Source organism: Typopeltis vanoorti, chromosome 1 (assembly GCF_054136105.1).
Source record: "Typopeltis vanoorti isolate ZY-2024b chromosome 1, IOZ_Tvanoo_1.0, whole genome shotgun sequence".
NCBI lineage: Eukaryota > Metazoa > Arthropoda > Arachnida > Uropygi > Thelyphonidae > Typopeltis > Typopeltis vanoorti.
Window position 1 is genome coordinate 66176748 of NC_143549.1, and position 15347 is coordinate 66192094.

At 36.5% G+C, this 15347-nt stretch overlaps 1 protein-coding gene across 1 annotated transcript in view; it reads left to right on the forward strand.

Moving 5' to 3' along the window:
- LOC150110053 (transmembrane protein 98-like) overlaps positions 1 to 15347 on the forward strand; it is a 114417-nt gene that overhangs the window by 44090 nt on the left and 54980 nt on the right. Inside the window, exon 4 of the mRNA XM_090397730.1 lies at positions 1942 to 2148. Within this exon, the coding sequence (XP_090253856.1) occupies positions 1942 to 2148 (207 nt within the window). The remainder of the gene's footprint in view (positions 1 to 1941; positions 2149 to 15347) is intronic.

A 15347-nucleotide genomic window follows, 5' to 3' on the forward strand; every position in this document is an offset into this window, starting at 1 on the left:
CATTTTAAATAAGATCCTCTGCCTCTCTCTCTCTTTGAGTTCTTTGAGTTCCATTTTAAATAAGATATTTGTGAGTGTAAGCAAACAAAGTTTGCATGTGAATATCTTCATGACTAAGCTACTTGTATATAGAGGCTGATGACTTCACATCAGTTGCTCCCATGATACAAATCACACACACACACCCTTTTTTGTACATATAACATTATGCATTATGTAAAGATTCACTAAAGAAACCAGTTTTGACTTTTATTATGGTCTCATCCTTGGGAGCCAGACGAGATACCAAGGTTGAGTTAACGCAGAAGTCTTCATCATCTTCCTGATATGAACCTTCAGGGGGTGTTCAGACTGCTATGACATCACCACATGATTAAGTTTACCTTATTATTAATCTCCTATCAACAGTTTTCTCCAAATTAGTCTATTACTTGTCAGCACTAAAATATTGTTGTACCTAACGTTTCATTCTTCTTAGGCACTTCTATTTAATCCACCTGAATCTTGGCCTTCCTCTGAGTTTTTTTCCTACCATCTTGGCATCAAATATATGTTTTTCTAACCTTTCTTCTCTCATTCTGTTTAGGTGACCATACTACCTTAGATTAGCCTTGCTCACACATTCCTGAATGCAAACAGTTTCAAGGTCCTTCCTAATGTCTTCATTTTTAATATGATTCTGCCATTGATGCCATCTTGTTCTTGCTCCTAATTTTCTCCAAACTCCTATATCTGTGGTATCTGATCTTTGATCAAGTGCTTTATTTCTAACCAAACTCTCAGATCCATAACTTAAAATTGCTTTGAACATCTCTTGTATACTTGTTTGGTGGTTTGGCTAATTCTCTCTTATTCTATATAGATTTATTCATTTGGCTCCCATCATATTAGCTTTGCTTCTTTTGTCTATTTCCAAATTTAATTTGTCATCATTAAAAGCTGTGCCTAAATAACTAAAATATTTTACTTGTTCACTGGATGAGTTAAGTGAACAAGTAAAATATTTTAGTTATTTAGTTATAGTTCTAGTAGCTGACTTTTCGCTGTTTACCCTACTAATGGGTCACACCACATTAAGGTCGGGATCAGACATTAGATCAGAAGCCCTAGTTGGTTCTCTGCATTCCTTAAAGGTGATATGGAGGTCTCCTCCCAGTTCTTTATCTTTGACCCTTAAGTGTGATCCCTGTGGAAGTTATATATTTCCCATATACAAGTAGCAAAGAAAAAAAAAAAAAAAAAAGGAAAAACAGATAAAACAAGAATATAATGTTTGGCAAGTTTCATTTGTTGCAACCAAGTGAAAAAACTTTCTACATCTATCTCTAATCCAGAGAATTTTAATAATAAGGTGATACACATTTTTACTACTTCTGTATGGGAAATATAAAACTTCTGCATTAACTCAACCTTTATCTCTTTTGGGTCTGAGCTTCCACTGATGAGACCTCAGTAGAGGTTGAAACCAGTCTAAGTTGTGACCCTTTCTGTAATTCATAGCATTATATGCATCTGAAAGGATGTGTGTTTTGCATTATGGAATACTAAGGCATTTGATATGAAGTCATCAGTCTGTACACAATTAGCTTAGTCGTGAAGATACTTCAGATGCAGACTTTGTTTGCATATGTTTAATTTAATAAACAAGATGTTGATTGCACCAGGTGATATTAAGAATGTTAATAAAATTAACTTTCTTAATATTCAATTTATTAACTGAGAGGCAAAAAATCTTTAGTCTATTAAAGAACTCGTTTTAAATCTTGTTTTTGCTAGCATATGTTTTATCAGTTTTTAACATCTTTTTTTATATTTTTCTTTGCATTTTATTATAATTGTTAATGCTGAATAAAAATTAAACATACCATAAATACATTTTGAATAAATTAACCTATAATTGTTGGCATATTTTAGATATTAAAAATTCCTTTTTCATTTTAGAGGCCTCATTCCTCATTGTTTGGCAATTTTGAAAAAATGCCACCATCTCACTGAAAGACTTGTAGCTATGACCATGAGTAATGTATCTCAGCATTCTCAAAAACAGTTGGGAGAAATCATTGATGTTGCTAAAAAAATAAGCCCTCGTGTTGATGACGTTGTCAGATCAATGTATCCTCCATTAGATCCACGATTGCTGGAAGCACGGTTAGTTTTTAAAGAGAGATTTAAATAGATTGTAAGAAAATTTTGTCATTCATTACAAAATATGCTTTTGTTTCTAATGAATGATGTATCTTTCACATCATACTTCAGTGGTTTAGCCTTGCATCACTTATTTAGGAAAGAGATTCAAATCTGGTCTGTTATTTCAAGAATTTTCTAAGCTTTTTTTTTTTTTTTTCAGTCAGGACTAAGATAGTTAATCCTAGACAGAACTGTTTGTTCCCACCCCATCACTAAAATTCAGTTTTCTTTTTTTCCTTCAAAAAGATAAATTATAGTGAAAACATTTAGTTGACATCATAAGAGAAACCTCATGATGAGAAAGAACAGGAATTTATTGAATTGTTGTGGGATAACTTTCTCAAGCAGCATGTGAAAGAAGGAACTCGAGGTCAAAGAGTGTTGGATTTGCTCATAGCATGTCAAGAATGTAGCTATTTTACCACCAATTGGTGACAGTGATCATGCTGTTCTTTCTTGGGGAGTATATACTTGTATTGAAGCTCCGATTAAAACAGGCTACATGCTGAACTACAAAGCTGGAAATTATGATCGACTTAGAAGAATACTATCTTTGGTCCTATGGTATCAGTTACTGAATGGAAAAAATGTCAGCAATGCATGGGAATCTTTGAAAAAGTGCTTGAATGAGGCGGTATCTGAATGTATCCCTAGTGTTCGAAGAGTAAATAGGTTGGGTGTGGAAAGAGTATCGTGAGAATAAGAGTGAGAGGAGTTATGAAATATATAAAGCTCAGGCCAGAAAAGTAACGAGTATTGTGAGAAAAGCTAAAACAGAGTATGAAAAGAAATTGGCCATGCAAGCTAAAAGCAATCCAAAAGAATTTTATCATTATGCCGCAAGCAAAAGAAAGAATGAATGTGGAAGAATAACTTTATTGAATGCAGATGGTACACGAGTGTCGGAAGCTGAGGAGATTGTTCAGTTAATGAGTGCCCACTTTGCTAAGATATATCAACCAGGTGTATGTAGTATGGTGCACAGTGGTACTGCTACTTTAGATGAAGAGTTAGAGGTTCATGAAAATGAGGTTGAAGAGCTTTTGCATAACCTGGATAAAAATTTGTCAATAGGGACAGATGGAGTATCTGCCCGTTTGTTAAAGGAATGCTCAGCTGAATTGGCTAGGCCTTTCATACATTTGTAACTTGAGTCTCAGCTCAGGAACGGAAGGAATGTAATATAGTTCCATTGCACAAGGGTGGTGCAAAAACTGATGTGTCTAATTACTGACTTATTAGTATTTCTGGTGTGGTAGTGAAGATTTTAGAGAAGTTAGTAAGAACTCGCATATAGAAATGGGTAGACAATCATTCTATACTCTGCAGGGAACAGCATGGGTTTATTAAAGGAAGGTCATGTTTTAGCAATTTGCTCATATTTTATAACAATGTTACTGCCGAGTTGGATAAAGGAAATGGATACACTATGATAATGTTGGATTTTTCTAAGGCATTTGATAGGATACCACACGATAGGCTGTTGCGTAAACTGGAGAATATAGGATTGGAACGTAATCTATTGACTTGGATCAGGGGATGGTTAACTGACAGATATCAAAAAGTGGTATACAGTGGGTGTGAATCTGCCCGATTTAAGGTAACCAGTGGTGTACCTCAGGGTTCAGTCCTGGCCATTATTGTTCAATCTATATATTAATGACTTCAAGCAGAGTCTATCATCAGATTTGCAATTGTTTGCTGATGATGCGAAGATAGGCAGGGCAATCAGGAATTCTACTGATATTCAGCAATTACAAAATGATTTGAATAGACTGGAAATCTGGCAAACTAAACTGGCTGTCAGTTTAATGTTAGTAAGTGTAAAGTTGTGCACTTTGGCATGATTAGAGATCCAGCAGCATATTATATTAGCGGGGTTATGATACAAGAAACTGAAGAGACAAAGGATCTTGGTGTATTGGTGGATAAGAATTTAAAGTTCAAAGGTCACATAGCAAAAGTTGCAAATACAACTCAGAGGATAATTTCTATGCTGAAGCGAACCTTGACATGTAAGGATAAGGAAGTAATTTTACCTCTTTATAAGGCTTTGATAAGACCACACTTGGATTACTGTCGCTTGGGTTCCAAGGAGATAAAGAAGCTCTGATTTGGTCTCTTGGGTTCCAAGGAGATAAAGAAGCTGTGGAAAGGGTGCAAAGAAGAGTTACAAAGATTATATCCGGATTATGGGATTTAGATTATGAGGACAGATTGCGAGTATGTGGATTGCAGATTCTGGTTAACAGGAGAAAGAGGGGGTAATATGATAGAGGTCTATAAACTTTTGAATGGGTGTTATAGCATTTTAAATGATGAAATTTTTCATTATATGGAAGGCGGGGAGAGAACATGGGGGGCATCCATGGAGGTTAAGGTTGTTCTCAAGAAAGGGGTAAGAGCTAGGTTTTTCTCTCAGAGAGCAGTGAGTGAGTGGAATAATTTACCCTTAGGGATAGTGAGTGCATCTAGTGTAAATGAATTTAAGAGAAGGTATGATAGCTGGGTTGGGTAATTTACAGCCTCCCTCGATGAGTCCTTGACTCCCTGGAGGTCTAGATAATAATAATAACAATACTCATGACTCTGGCTTTTCATTGTGTTGCTATTTATCCTGATGTTTAATCTCAGTGTGTTGTTATACTAGTATGGATATCTTAGATTATAATTTGAAAAGATATTATCTAACATTTGTCTAAATTTCAGAGTAACTGCATTGAATATATTCAAAGTGAATCTGATTCAGTTTGAGCATAAGCCAAGCATAAAATCAAAGTTGGTGAAGATGAGGCAAGAGGTGAAATATGCAGAGTGAAATGAGGAGAATTATAGATATGCATGGAAGAGTGAAGAATGGAATGAAAGATGACCATGAGAAAGGTGCACATGATTTGTTTTTCTGGAGGTAGAGAGCAAGGCACTGAATATGAGGAGTAAGTGGGTAAAAGAGTTGGTAGTCATAATAGAAATTAATGATTTGGTTGGGAACAAGGAAACTGTGAGATCAGATATCAAGAGATTGTTGACTAGTATACTAGCAGAGCTTAGAGATGGATGGAAGTGCATTTAAATGATTTTGAGTGAGTCAACTGAAGAAACTGATGTGGAAGAGCAGGAGAGTAGGATAGAAGAGATTGAAGGAGGACTTGTGAATGGAAAAGTGAGTAGTGCAAAGTGAAGGGAATGAGAAAGCAGGAATGCAAGACAAAGAAACGCAGGGGGGGGGGATAGTTGGATGAACAAGGAACCTGCAGGAAAGAGTGGATGTTGGATGGACAATTGAGCAAAAAAGAAAAGATTGGATGGACTTGAGAAGTGGGGGAAAACATACAGGTCTAGGGAAAGTGGGCTTGGTTAGGTTAGATTAGGTGATAGAGAGGAATGGAGAGGCATAGAACAGTCACATCAGTGGTGTTTGTGGGACTTTTTATAGATCCAAAAATCATCTGTAAGCAGTGGAGTTAAGTTCATTCATTGTGGAGTTGAGCCTCCATAGCTCAGTCAGTATAGACGAAGCCCTTTGGTTGGAAAGACTTGGGTTCGATTCCCATCCGTGACGCTTTATTGGGTCTCTTTTGACTAAAAGTGAGTTAGCCAGTCTCGTACAAAAGTAGAGAGATTTTTCACTCAGAAGCTCGGGTTTTTTCGTCCCTCAGAAAAGGCAAACTGGCCCATGAACATACAGATCTATAGTCATAAAATACATATTTAATCCCTCATTGGAGGGCTCAATCAAATACATACTTAATCCCTCATTGGAGGGCTCAATCAATCCTAAGGCACAAATAAATAAATTGTGGAGTTCAAGGTGCCAAATTATGGCAGTGGTTTCAAGGCAATGTGGTGTGAGGTGTAGACCTTATTATGTGGAGGAGAGTTAGTTAGTTCTCATAGGATGATACAACGGCCGTGAGTCCCTTTTATGGGTACAGCACTATCTCAGTTTCCCTCTAATTTTATCCGGGCTCAGGGCCGGCATTGCTGACAAATCAGGCCTATGGCTGGGTCTTAAGTATTCCTGACTGTAATCCATGTGTGTTCACGGGGACAGTTTGCCTGCTTGCGGGAGGAAAAACCCTGCTGTCCACACCCAAGACCGGCTAACTTGGCCATGTCTGAGAAAGATCCTTAAGCTCCTCATCGGTGACAGGAATCGAACCCAGGACACTCCTTTCCCAGGCATATGGTTGCGAGGCACATAGCCACTCGGCTTACTGCATGGACTGTGGAGGGGAGTGAGAAGAAAATTTATAGGCAAATTAGCTTAGAAAGAAAACTGTAATTATGGGTGATTTTAATTATGGTAATTGGAATAAAGAGATGGGATCTGACAACAATGATATATCATGATCTCTGGCATTAATCATCCTAAATATGGAATCACCACTTACATTTAGAACAGTATCGTTAATTATACTGTCTACCAACCAAATTCCAGTTTCAACATCTTTAATACTTCTGTAGTGGTTTGTGGATTAACTATCACACCTGTATATAAACCTCCCAGTGCCATCTAGCATAATCCTGTTCTTCAACATCATCACCTAAGAATTTCAACTTGGTGATTTCAACAGCCATCATTCTTTATGGGGATACCAAGGATGGCCTTAGTATTTCTGGTTAGACATTCTGGTTAACTGGGTGGAAAATCAGGACCTATATTTAGTTTTTGGTGCTGAAGACAATCCAAGCACTTTACCACCTTTCATGATTACAGATGACTCCCTATCAGCAGAAAAGTACTTGATGTCTTCCCAAATACAATATTGTCCTACCATCTACACAATAGGAATTTGTATTCCTATTATGAAGTCTATTGCTATTCTAATGTAGATGGGATTTTCATAAAGCTGATTGGAGATCATTTGCTAAGCAAGTTGACTCCAACTTCAGGTGGATCAAACCCAAAACTGCTGATAGCAACTATGAGATTCACTGGGGTAGTTGAAGGGGGGGGGGAGGAAGGGTGCTGCCAAGGGGACAATTCCAAGAGGTTATTGAAAAGAATACATCCCTGGATGAAATGATGAAAGTTAAAGATTATTTCAAGAATTACAGGATAATTTCGGTACTTCAAAACTTTCAAATTGTTGCACTCTCTTGACCAGGCTAGGAAAGACAAATAGATCAAGACCTTGAATAACACTAGCTTCACACTTTCCATTATTAAGGCATGGTCTTTAATAAGAAGACTTGATTCCAGTTCTAGAGCTTCAAAAAAAAAATTACCTCATCAATGTTAATGACATTGCACAGTACATCATCTCTCTCTAACAACTTATCCACATGACAAATGAACTACAAAAGAGGTGAAAGCAAGGCTGAAATCCAAGAAAAATATGCTTTATTGTTTACCCCTTCTTTCACAAGCTTTCACTTCTCTAGAACTTGTACAGGCTATTGAATTTGAAAACAGAAAGCAGCTGACCTGGATGACATCTATCCAGAATTCATAAGAACTGTGTCCCAGTTGTCGATTATTTATTCGTGTGGGGGTTCTCCCCATTCCTCGACCACCCTTTAGGATGGTCGAGGAATGGGGAGAATTAAGTAGTATATCATATGATTAGCCTGTTTGTTCACAGGGGTGGTTTGTCTGCTTGCAGGATGAAAACCCCCAGATAAACTGGGGGTAAAACCCTGCCGTCCATGCCCAAGACCAGCTAACTTGGCTATGGCTGATAAAGATTCTTAAGCTTCTCATGTCGTCGACGGGAATCGAACCTAGGACATTCCTTCTCCAGGCATATGGTGGTCATTAAATGGCTGACTAATATGCATAATGTCAGCTTAGAGAAAGGAACATTACCAACACTCTAAGACAGGAGTCTCAAACTCAATTGGATCGTGGGCCATTTGCTATAAAAGTGTATCTCAAGTGGGCCGCAAAAATTTTTCGAAAAAAAAACCTGCACTAATTAGAATTGAAGGGAAGTGAAAAAATGAGTATAAATAAATTGGAAAATTAATACCAAAAATTTTATTTATTCTAAGTCATTACAAGACTTGTCATAATCATTATACTATTATTTTATAACTCAAAAGAATAATAATATAAAGAACATTTTTATTATATTAATATTAATATAATAGATAACATTTAATCCAAATTAAACCAAAATTAAATTTTATTTGAATAAATCAAATATGTACATATTTATATATGCAAGAATACCTTGTATAGCGCGGTTTTTATCATCATCATCATCATATTCCTACCATGTACCCTCAAGGGGTGTACAGGATATGATAGTACTACATGAAAAAAATTACATCATTACTAACTTCCTATCTACAATTTTCCTCCAAATCAGTCTGTTACTTGTCAAGACTCCAACATTATCAGATCTTATATTTCTATCGTCTAAGGCACTTTGTACCGTATCAATCGACCTATATCGTGGTCTTCCTCTGGGTTGTTTTCCTGCCAACCTGGCAGAGAACACTTGTTTTGCTAATCTTTCTTCACCCATTCTGTTTAAGTGACCATACACCATACCACCTAAGATTAGCTCTGCTAACGCATTCCTGGATGCTAACAATGCAAGTTCTTTCCTAATATATCCTCGTTTTTAATATGATATTGATATTGATGCCATCTGTTCACGCCTCTAATCTTTCTCAGGACTCTCATGTCTGCGGTCTCTAGTCTTTGGTCAAGTGTTTTACTTCTGACACAGCTCTCAGATCCATAAGTTAAAACTGGTTTGAACACTGTCTTGTATACAGCTAATTTAGTGTTCCGACTAATTTCTCTCTTATTCCATATGAATTTATTCAATTGACTTCCTTACCATACCAGCTTTGTTGATTCTGTTTTCTATTTCCATATTTAATTTACCATCTTCAGTAAAAATCGTGCCTAAGTAGCTGAAATGTTTCACTTGTTCCACAGGTTCTCCATTCACAACACAGTTGACATTTTCAATGACTCTGCCTATTTTCTTTGTCTTTGTCTTTTTATTGCTGACCTTCATACCATATCTATTACAACAGCTATTCAATTTAGTCAGAGAATCTTGCAGACTTGTAGCAGATATATTTAGAAGTATAACATCATCCGCATAAAGCGAAGAGCTGACATTAACGTCTCCAATTTTGATATCATGTTTAATACCACTTTCCTTCATAATGTGATCCATATAGATAATGAATAACAGAGGGGATAATGTACATCCTTGTCCCACACCAGATTTAACATTAAACCATCTTCCTGTACTTCCTTCAATTCTAACTGCTGACTTACAACTCAAATAAAGACTAAGTATTGCTTGATATAATGCCCCATTGACACCATATAACTGTAGCGTATTGAATAGCTTCTATTTTGGCACCTTGTCATGTGCCTTTTCCAAATCGACAAAACTTAAATACAGATCTTTGTTATATTCCCATGCTTTTTTGACTATTTGTCGTAAAGTGAAGATCTGATCCTGACAGCCTCTATTTGGCCTGAATCCAAGTTGTTCTTCACCAAGCTTTTCTTCCACAATTCTTCTCAACCGTTTCTCAAGTATACTTGCATAGATTTTGCCAGGAACACTCAGTAGGGAAATACCTCTGTAATTCTGAGATCTATGAGAGCTCTACTCCAATCATCGGGAATTCATCCCTCTGTCCAGGCGTTCTGAACTATGCAGTGCATTCACTGTAAGACTTTTATACCACCATACTTCAGCATTTCTGGTCGAATATCATCTACTCCTGCTGAAAGGTTTGATTCCTGTTCTCAAACTCTTTCATTTTTTCTTCAATAATCTTTGTGTATTTTAGTCTACAGTTCACATCTGAGAGCTGCTCAACTTTTATTCGCTTTAAAACTTTCTTATATGTTATTCTTTTCAATATGAAATTCAATTTTATCCTGCTCAAGACTAGATAGTGATCACTTCCAATTTCAAATCCTCTGTACACTGTGGTGTCCTGCACCAGGGAGAAAACATCACTATCAACAATAAATAACATAGTCAATGAGACTTTTCTTATTCCTTGCCTCTTCTCTCCATGTGAATTTGTGCACATTTTTATGTTGGAACATGGTGTTAGTAATAACCAGTCCATGTCCTGAGCAGAAATCCAACAGATATTTGCCATTATTATTAGCTTTGCTCTTTTCTCCAAATTTTCCCAAAATATTTTTGTATGTCTCACAATCATTTCCTACTCTACTATTTAGATCCCCAACAAGGACCAAATTTTCCTTTTTCATTGTGTCAGTTGCTTTTTCTAAAGCCTCAAAAAATTCCTCCACTTCTACCTTAGTAGAACCTTCTGTGGGACCATAGGCACACTTAAGTCTCATTGTCCAGTTCCCCATTCTCATATTTGCCCACATTACTCTACTTGAGATTGCCTGCCATTCAAGAAGATTAGCCTCGTATTTTGTGTTGAATACTATGGCTACTCCTTCTTTTCCTTGATTGTCATTTCCTGAATATAATATTTTGTATTTATTGCTCAGAAAGATCTCACCAGTTTTTATCTTTTTTGTTTCAGTCACACCTATTATGTCGATCTGGTACTTATGTAATTCCTCAGCTAGCTCCATTTCTTTGCCACTCAGGCTTCTTATGTTGATAGTACCGATCTTTAACTCTGGTAATGTTGATTTGGGGTGTGTTTTCAGATTTGTTCCATTAGCTGACTTTTCGCTGTTCGCCCTGGTTCCCTGGCAAAAACAACGGGGGACTTGTTTAACTGGGCGATGCCCCAGCCGGCATGAAATTTTGTCATGTTGTACCATCATTTATTATTTTGGTTTAACCAATAAGAATACAATTTGGTCGGCTAAATCCCTAATTGCCAGCCCATCCTCTTTCGTTCAGTATCCAAGTAGATACCCAACAGGGTGCACCACGAGAACGTGAGGATTGGACATTAGGTCAGAAGCCCTGGTCGGTTTTCCGCATTCCTTTAAAGGCTATGTGGAGGTCTCCTCTCAATTATACAGCTTTGACCCTTAAGCACCCCGTGCGGTTTTTATTATTACGCTTATAATTATTACACTTATAATTATTACACTGACATTGTTAACACTGACCGACTATTCCCTGGTGCTGCAAGTGACAGTCGAGAGCCATGTTTATGCAGTAGTTATTCGATTGGCTCTCACGTAGACACGTTCTTTCCCCACAGCATTTTATTATTTACGTTAATATTAGTATTTAATATTTTTTTATTAATTAAGTATAAGTGAAAAGAGACACTGTTGGAGTAACAAAAAAATGCAAGTGGTTGACATTAGAGAAGAAAATTGAAATTATAAAATGTCAGAGAATGGCGCTTCGTTTGCTAAAATAGCATGTGAGAATTCAATGAATGAGTCATCTGTACGAACAATTATTCAGAGCAAAGAAAAGATTAAACAACATGGAATGAGCACCGCTTCTTATATGTCAAAAGTGATCACGAGAAATCGATCTTCTACAATGGAAAATATGGAACGCCTTCTAACGATCTGGATTGAAGATTGTAATCAGAAAAAGATTCCTTTGAGTCAAATGATAATCCAGGCAAAAGTAACAAGTCTATTTGATAAAAGAAAATGAAAGTGAAGTTGTGGGTGGTTGTACAATTTCAAAAAGCGTATGGGACTCCATAACATAAGAATCCAAGGTGAAAGCCCAAGTGCCAGTGAATTGAAGGAGCTTATTGAGAAGGAAGGCTACACAGATGATCAAATTTTTAATGCTGACAAGACTAGCTTGTTCTGGAAGAGAATGCCATCGCGCATATTTCTAGCAGAGAAGGAAAAAACACTAGCTGGGTATAAAGTGTCAAAAGACCGATTGACACTTTTACTAGGAGGTAATGCATCAGGTGATTTAAAATTGAAGCCACTGTTAGTGTACAGAGCGGGAAACCCAAGAGCTCTTAAGGGCTTTACAAAGAACAATTTACCTATTCATTGGCGTTCGAATAAAAAAAGTGTGGGTGACTCGTTCAATTTTCGATGACTGGTTTAAAACTTGTTTTTTCCCTGAAGTTAAAAGCTATTGTAAAAAGAATGATATTCCTTTCAAAATTTCGCTTTTATTAGACAACGTGCGGCCATCCAACTCTGTTGATGAGTTGGATGGCCTGGCTCACTGACTGACTTTGATGAAAATGTCAAGATTTATTTTTTCCCTCCAAACACAACATCAGTTCTGCAGCCGATGGATCAAGGGGTTATCTCCATTTTCAAGGCTTACTATTTAAGATGAACTTTTGCTCAAGCTGTTAAAGCTGCAGCAGAAGAAGATTCTTGGACTTTGAGTGAATTTTGGAAGAAATTTAAGATAAAAGATGCCATTCAAAATATTTACGAATCTTGGCAAGAGGTGACTCAAAGCAACATGAGAGAGCTGTATGGCATAATATCATGCCGCATTGTTCAAAGGACTTTGCCTTTGCAACACAGAAAGAGGAAATCTCAACAGAAATTGTGCAGATGGGCAAAGATCTCGGGTTTTACAAATTTAGATTGTAACAATGTGAACGAATGTATTGATTCTCATTCAAATGATCTGGGTGATGAAACCCTTTTGGAGTTGGAACAACAATGAGCCTATGAAGCAGAAGAAGACGAAGATGACCCCACTGATGTCATGGTTGAAGAATTTTCCTTTGCTGACCTTTCAGCTTTTGTGAGAAAAATCAACAAAGCTTCTGACTTTATCATAAATGCCGACCCGAATTTGGAAAGAAGCATCAAAGTGAGACAAAGTCTCAATGATGCCATCAAATGCTACAGAGATCTAGTACTTGAAGAGACAGGGAAGACAAGGATGGTTCAACGAACACTAAAAGACTACTTTAGTAAAAAGTAAATTACTGTATGCTAAAATTGAAGCAATATTTACAACTTTTATATCTGTTTAAAAGGATTTTATTTATTATTTAGTTAATAAAAATAACAATTTTTTTCATTTTTAAACATTTTTATTATCCTAAATTTTTGTAATAAACAAATTACATTGAAAACCTTTATAAATAGACCTCGAACAACGCAGTTTTGCATAGCGCGGACGCTTCTTGGAACCAATTAACTGCGCTATGCAGGGTATTCCTGTATTTATATTTATATATTCTAAAAAAATGTATAAACTCCCATTAATAACCATCACAAAAATTTACAGAGCCTCCGGTCAGTTTGAAATTCTTTGTGTTGAAATAAAATACTTCTATATTTTTGGGGGGGGGGTCTATATTTTGGGGAATTTTTTAAATGTTACTGAAAATATTTTGGGGAAAAATAATCGGGTTAATATATATATATATATATACTTGCATAATATAATTATAATAATTTAATTTCAGTATTTTATTTTTTCCCGACACTTGACAACGTTTATTATTAACCAGCCTGCCAAAATTTGGACTTAAAGATTGTGAGTGAGCTTATGACAGAAAGGACGACGTCGGTTAATCTTGATCTGTGGGCTGTTTTTTTACCTTTCGTAGATGAGAATAATTTTTGTTCACATAAATAGGTGCTTCCAAAATAACATAGGATATTTGCTGCAAACTTTTTTATTTCCGGATATTTTTGACCTAAATAACTGTATATTTTTGGTACACCAACTTCTTGGTATTTCGCTTTTAGAATGGAATCATTTTGGAAATCAATAAGTTCCATTTGAATACAAATAGGAGCTTTTTCAAAATTAAAGGAAAAAGATCTGTAAAAAGTGAAAAAACTTCTTCTTGCTCCTTAAAATCTTTAAATCGCCTATCAAATTCTTCTTTTATCTTTTCTAGTTGGGACAATATTGAGAAAAGGTAAAACTTTGATTCTTATTGCTTAACTGTTCACACATAGGAAAGTAATTTAGAATATTCTCTTTTAAATGATTTTGAAACAAAACCGGGGTGCTTAAGGGTCAAAGCTGTATAACTGAGAGGAGACCTCCACATAGCCTTTAAAGGAATGCGGAGAACCGACCAGGGCTTCTGACCTAATGTCCAATCCTCACCTTCTCGTGGTGCACCCTGTTGGGTATCTACTTTGATACTGAACGAACGAGGATGGGCTGGCAATTTGGGATTTAGCCGACCAAATTGTATTCTTATTGGTTAAACCAAAATAAAAAAATGATGGTACAACATGACAAAATTTCATGCTGGCTGGGGCGTCGCCCGGTTAAACAAGGCCCCCGTTGTTTTCGCCGGGGAACCAGGGCGAACAGCGAAAAGTCAGCTACTGGAACAAATCTGAAAACAAACCCCAACTCTACATCACCAGAGTTAAAGATCGGTACTATCAACGTAAGAAGCCTGAATGGCAAAGAAATGGAGCTAGCTGAGGAATTAGATAAGTACCAGATCGACATAATAGGGGTGACTGAAACAAAAAAGACCAAAACTGGTGAGATCTTTCTGAGCAATAAATACAAAATGTTATATTCAGGCAATAACAATCAAGGAAAAGAAGGAGTAGCCATAGTATTCAACACAAAATACGAGGCTAATCTTCTTGAATGGCAGTCAGTCTCAAGTAGAGTAATGTGGGCAAATATGAGAATGGGGAACTGGACAATGAGACTTATTTGTGCCTATGGTCCCACAGAAGGTTCTACTAAGGTAGAAGTGGAGGAATTTTTTGAGGCTTTAGAAAACGCAACTGACACAATGAAAAAGGAAAAGTTGGTCCTTGTTGGGGATCTAAATAGTAGAGTAGGAAATGATTGTGAGACATACAAAAATATTTTGGGAAAATTTGGAGAAAAGAGCAAAGCTAATAATAATGGCAAATATCTGTTGGATTTCTGCTCAGGACATGGACTGGTTATTACTAACACCATGTTCCAACATAAAAATGTGCACAAATTCACATGGAGAGAAGAGGCAAGGAATAAGAAAAGTCTCATTGACTATGTTATTGTTGATAGTGATGTTTTCTCCCTGGTGCAGGACACCAGAGTGTACAGAGGATTTGAAATTGGAAGTGATCACTATTTAGTCTTGAGCAGGATAAAATTGAATTTCATATTGAAAAGAATAACATGTAAGAAAGTTTTAAAGCGAATAAAAGTTGAGCAGCTCTCAGATGTAAACTGTAGACTAAAATACAGAAATATTATTGAAAAGAAAATGAAAGAGTTTGAGAACAGGAATCAAACCTTGGAGATTCAGTGGCAAACTCTGAAGGAAACATTGATTGATTCTGCCAGAGA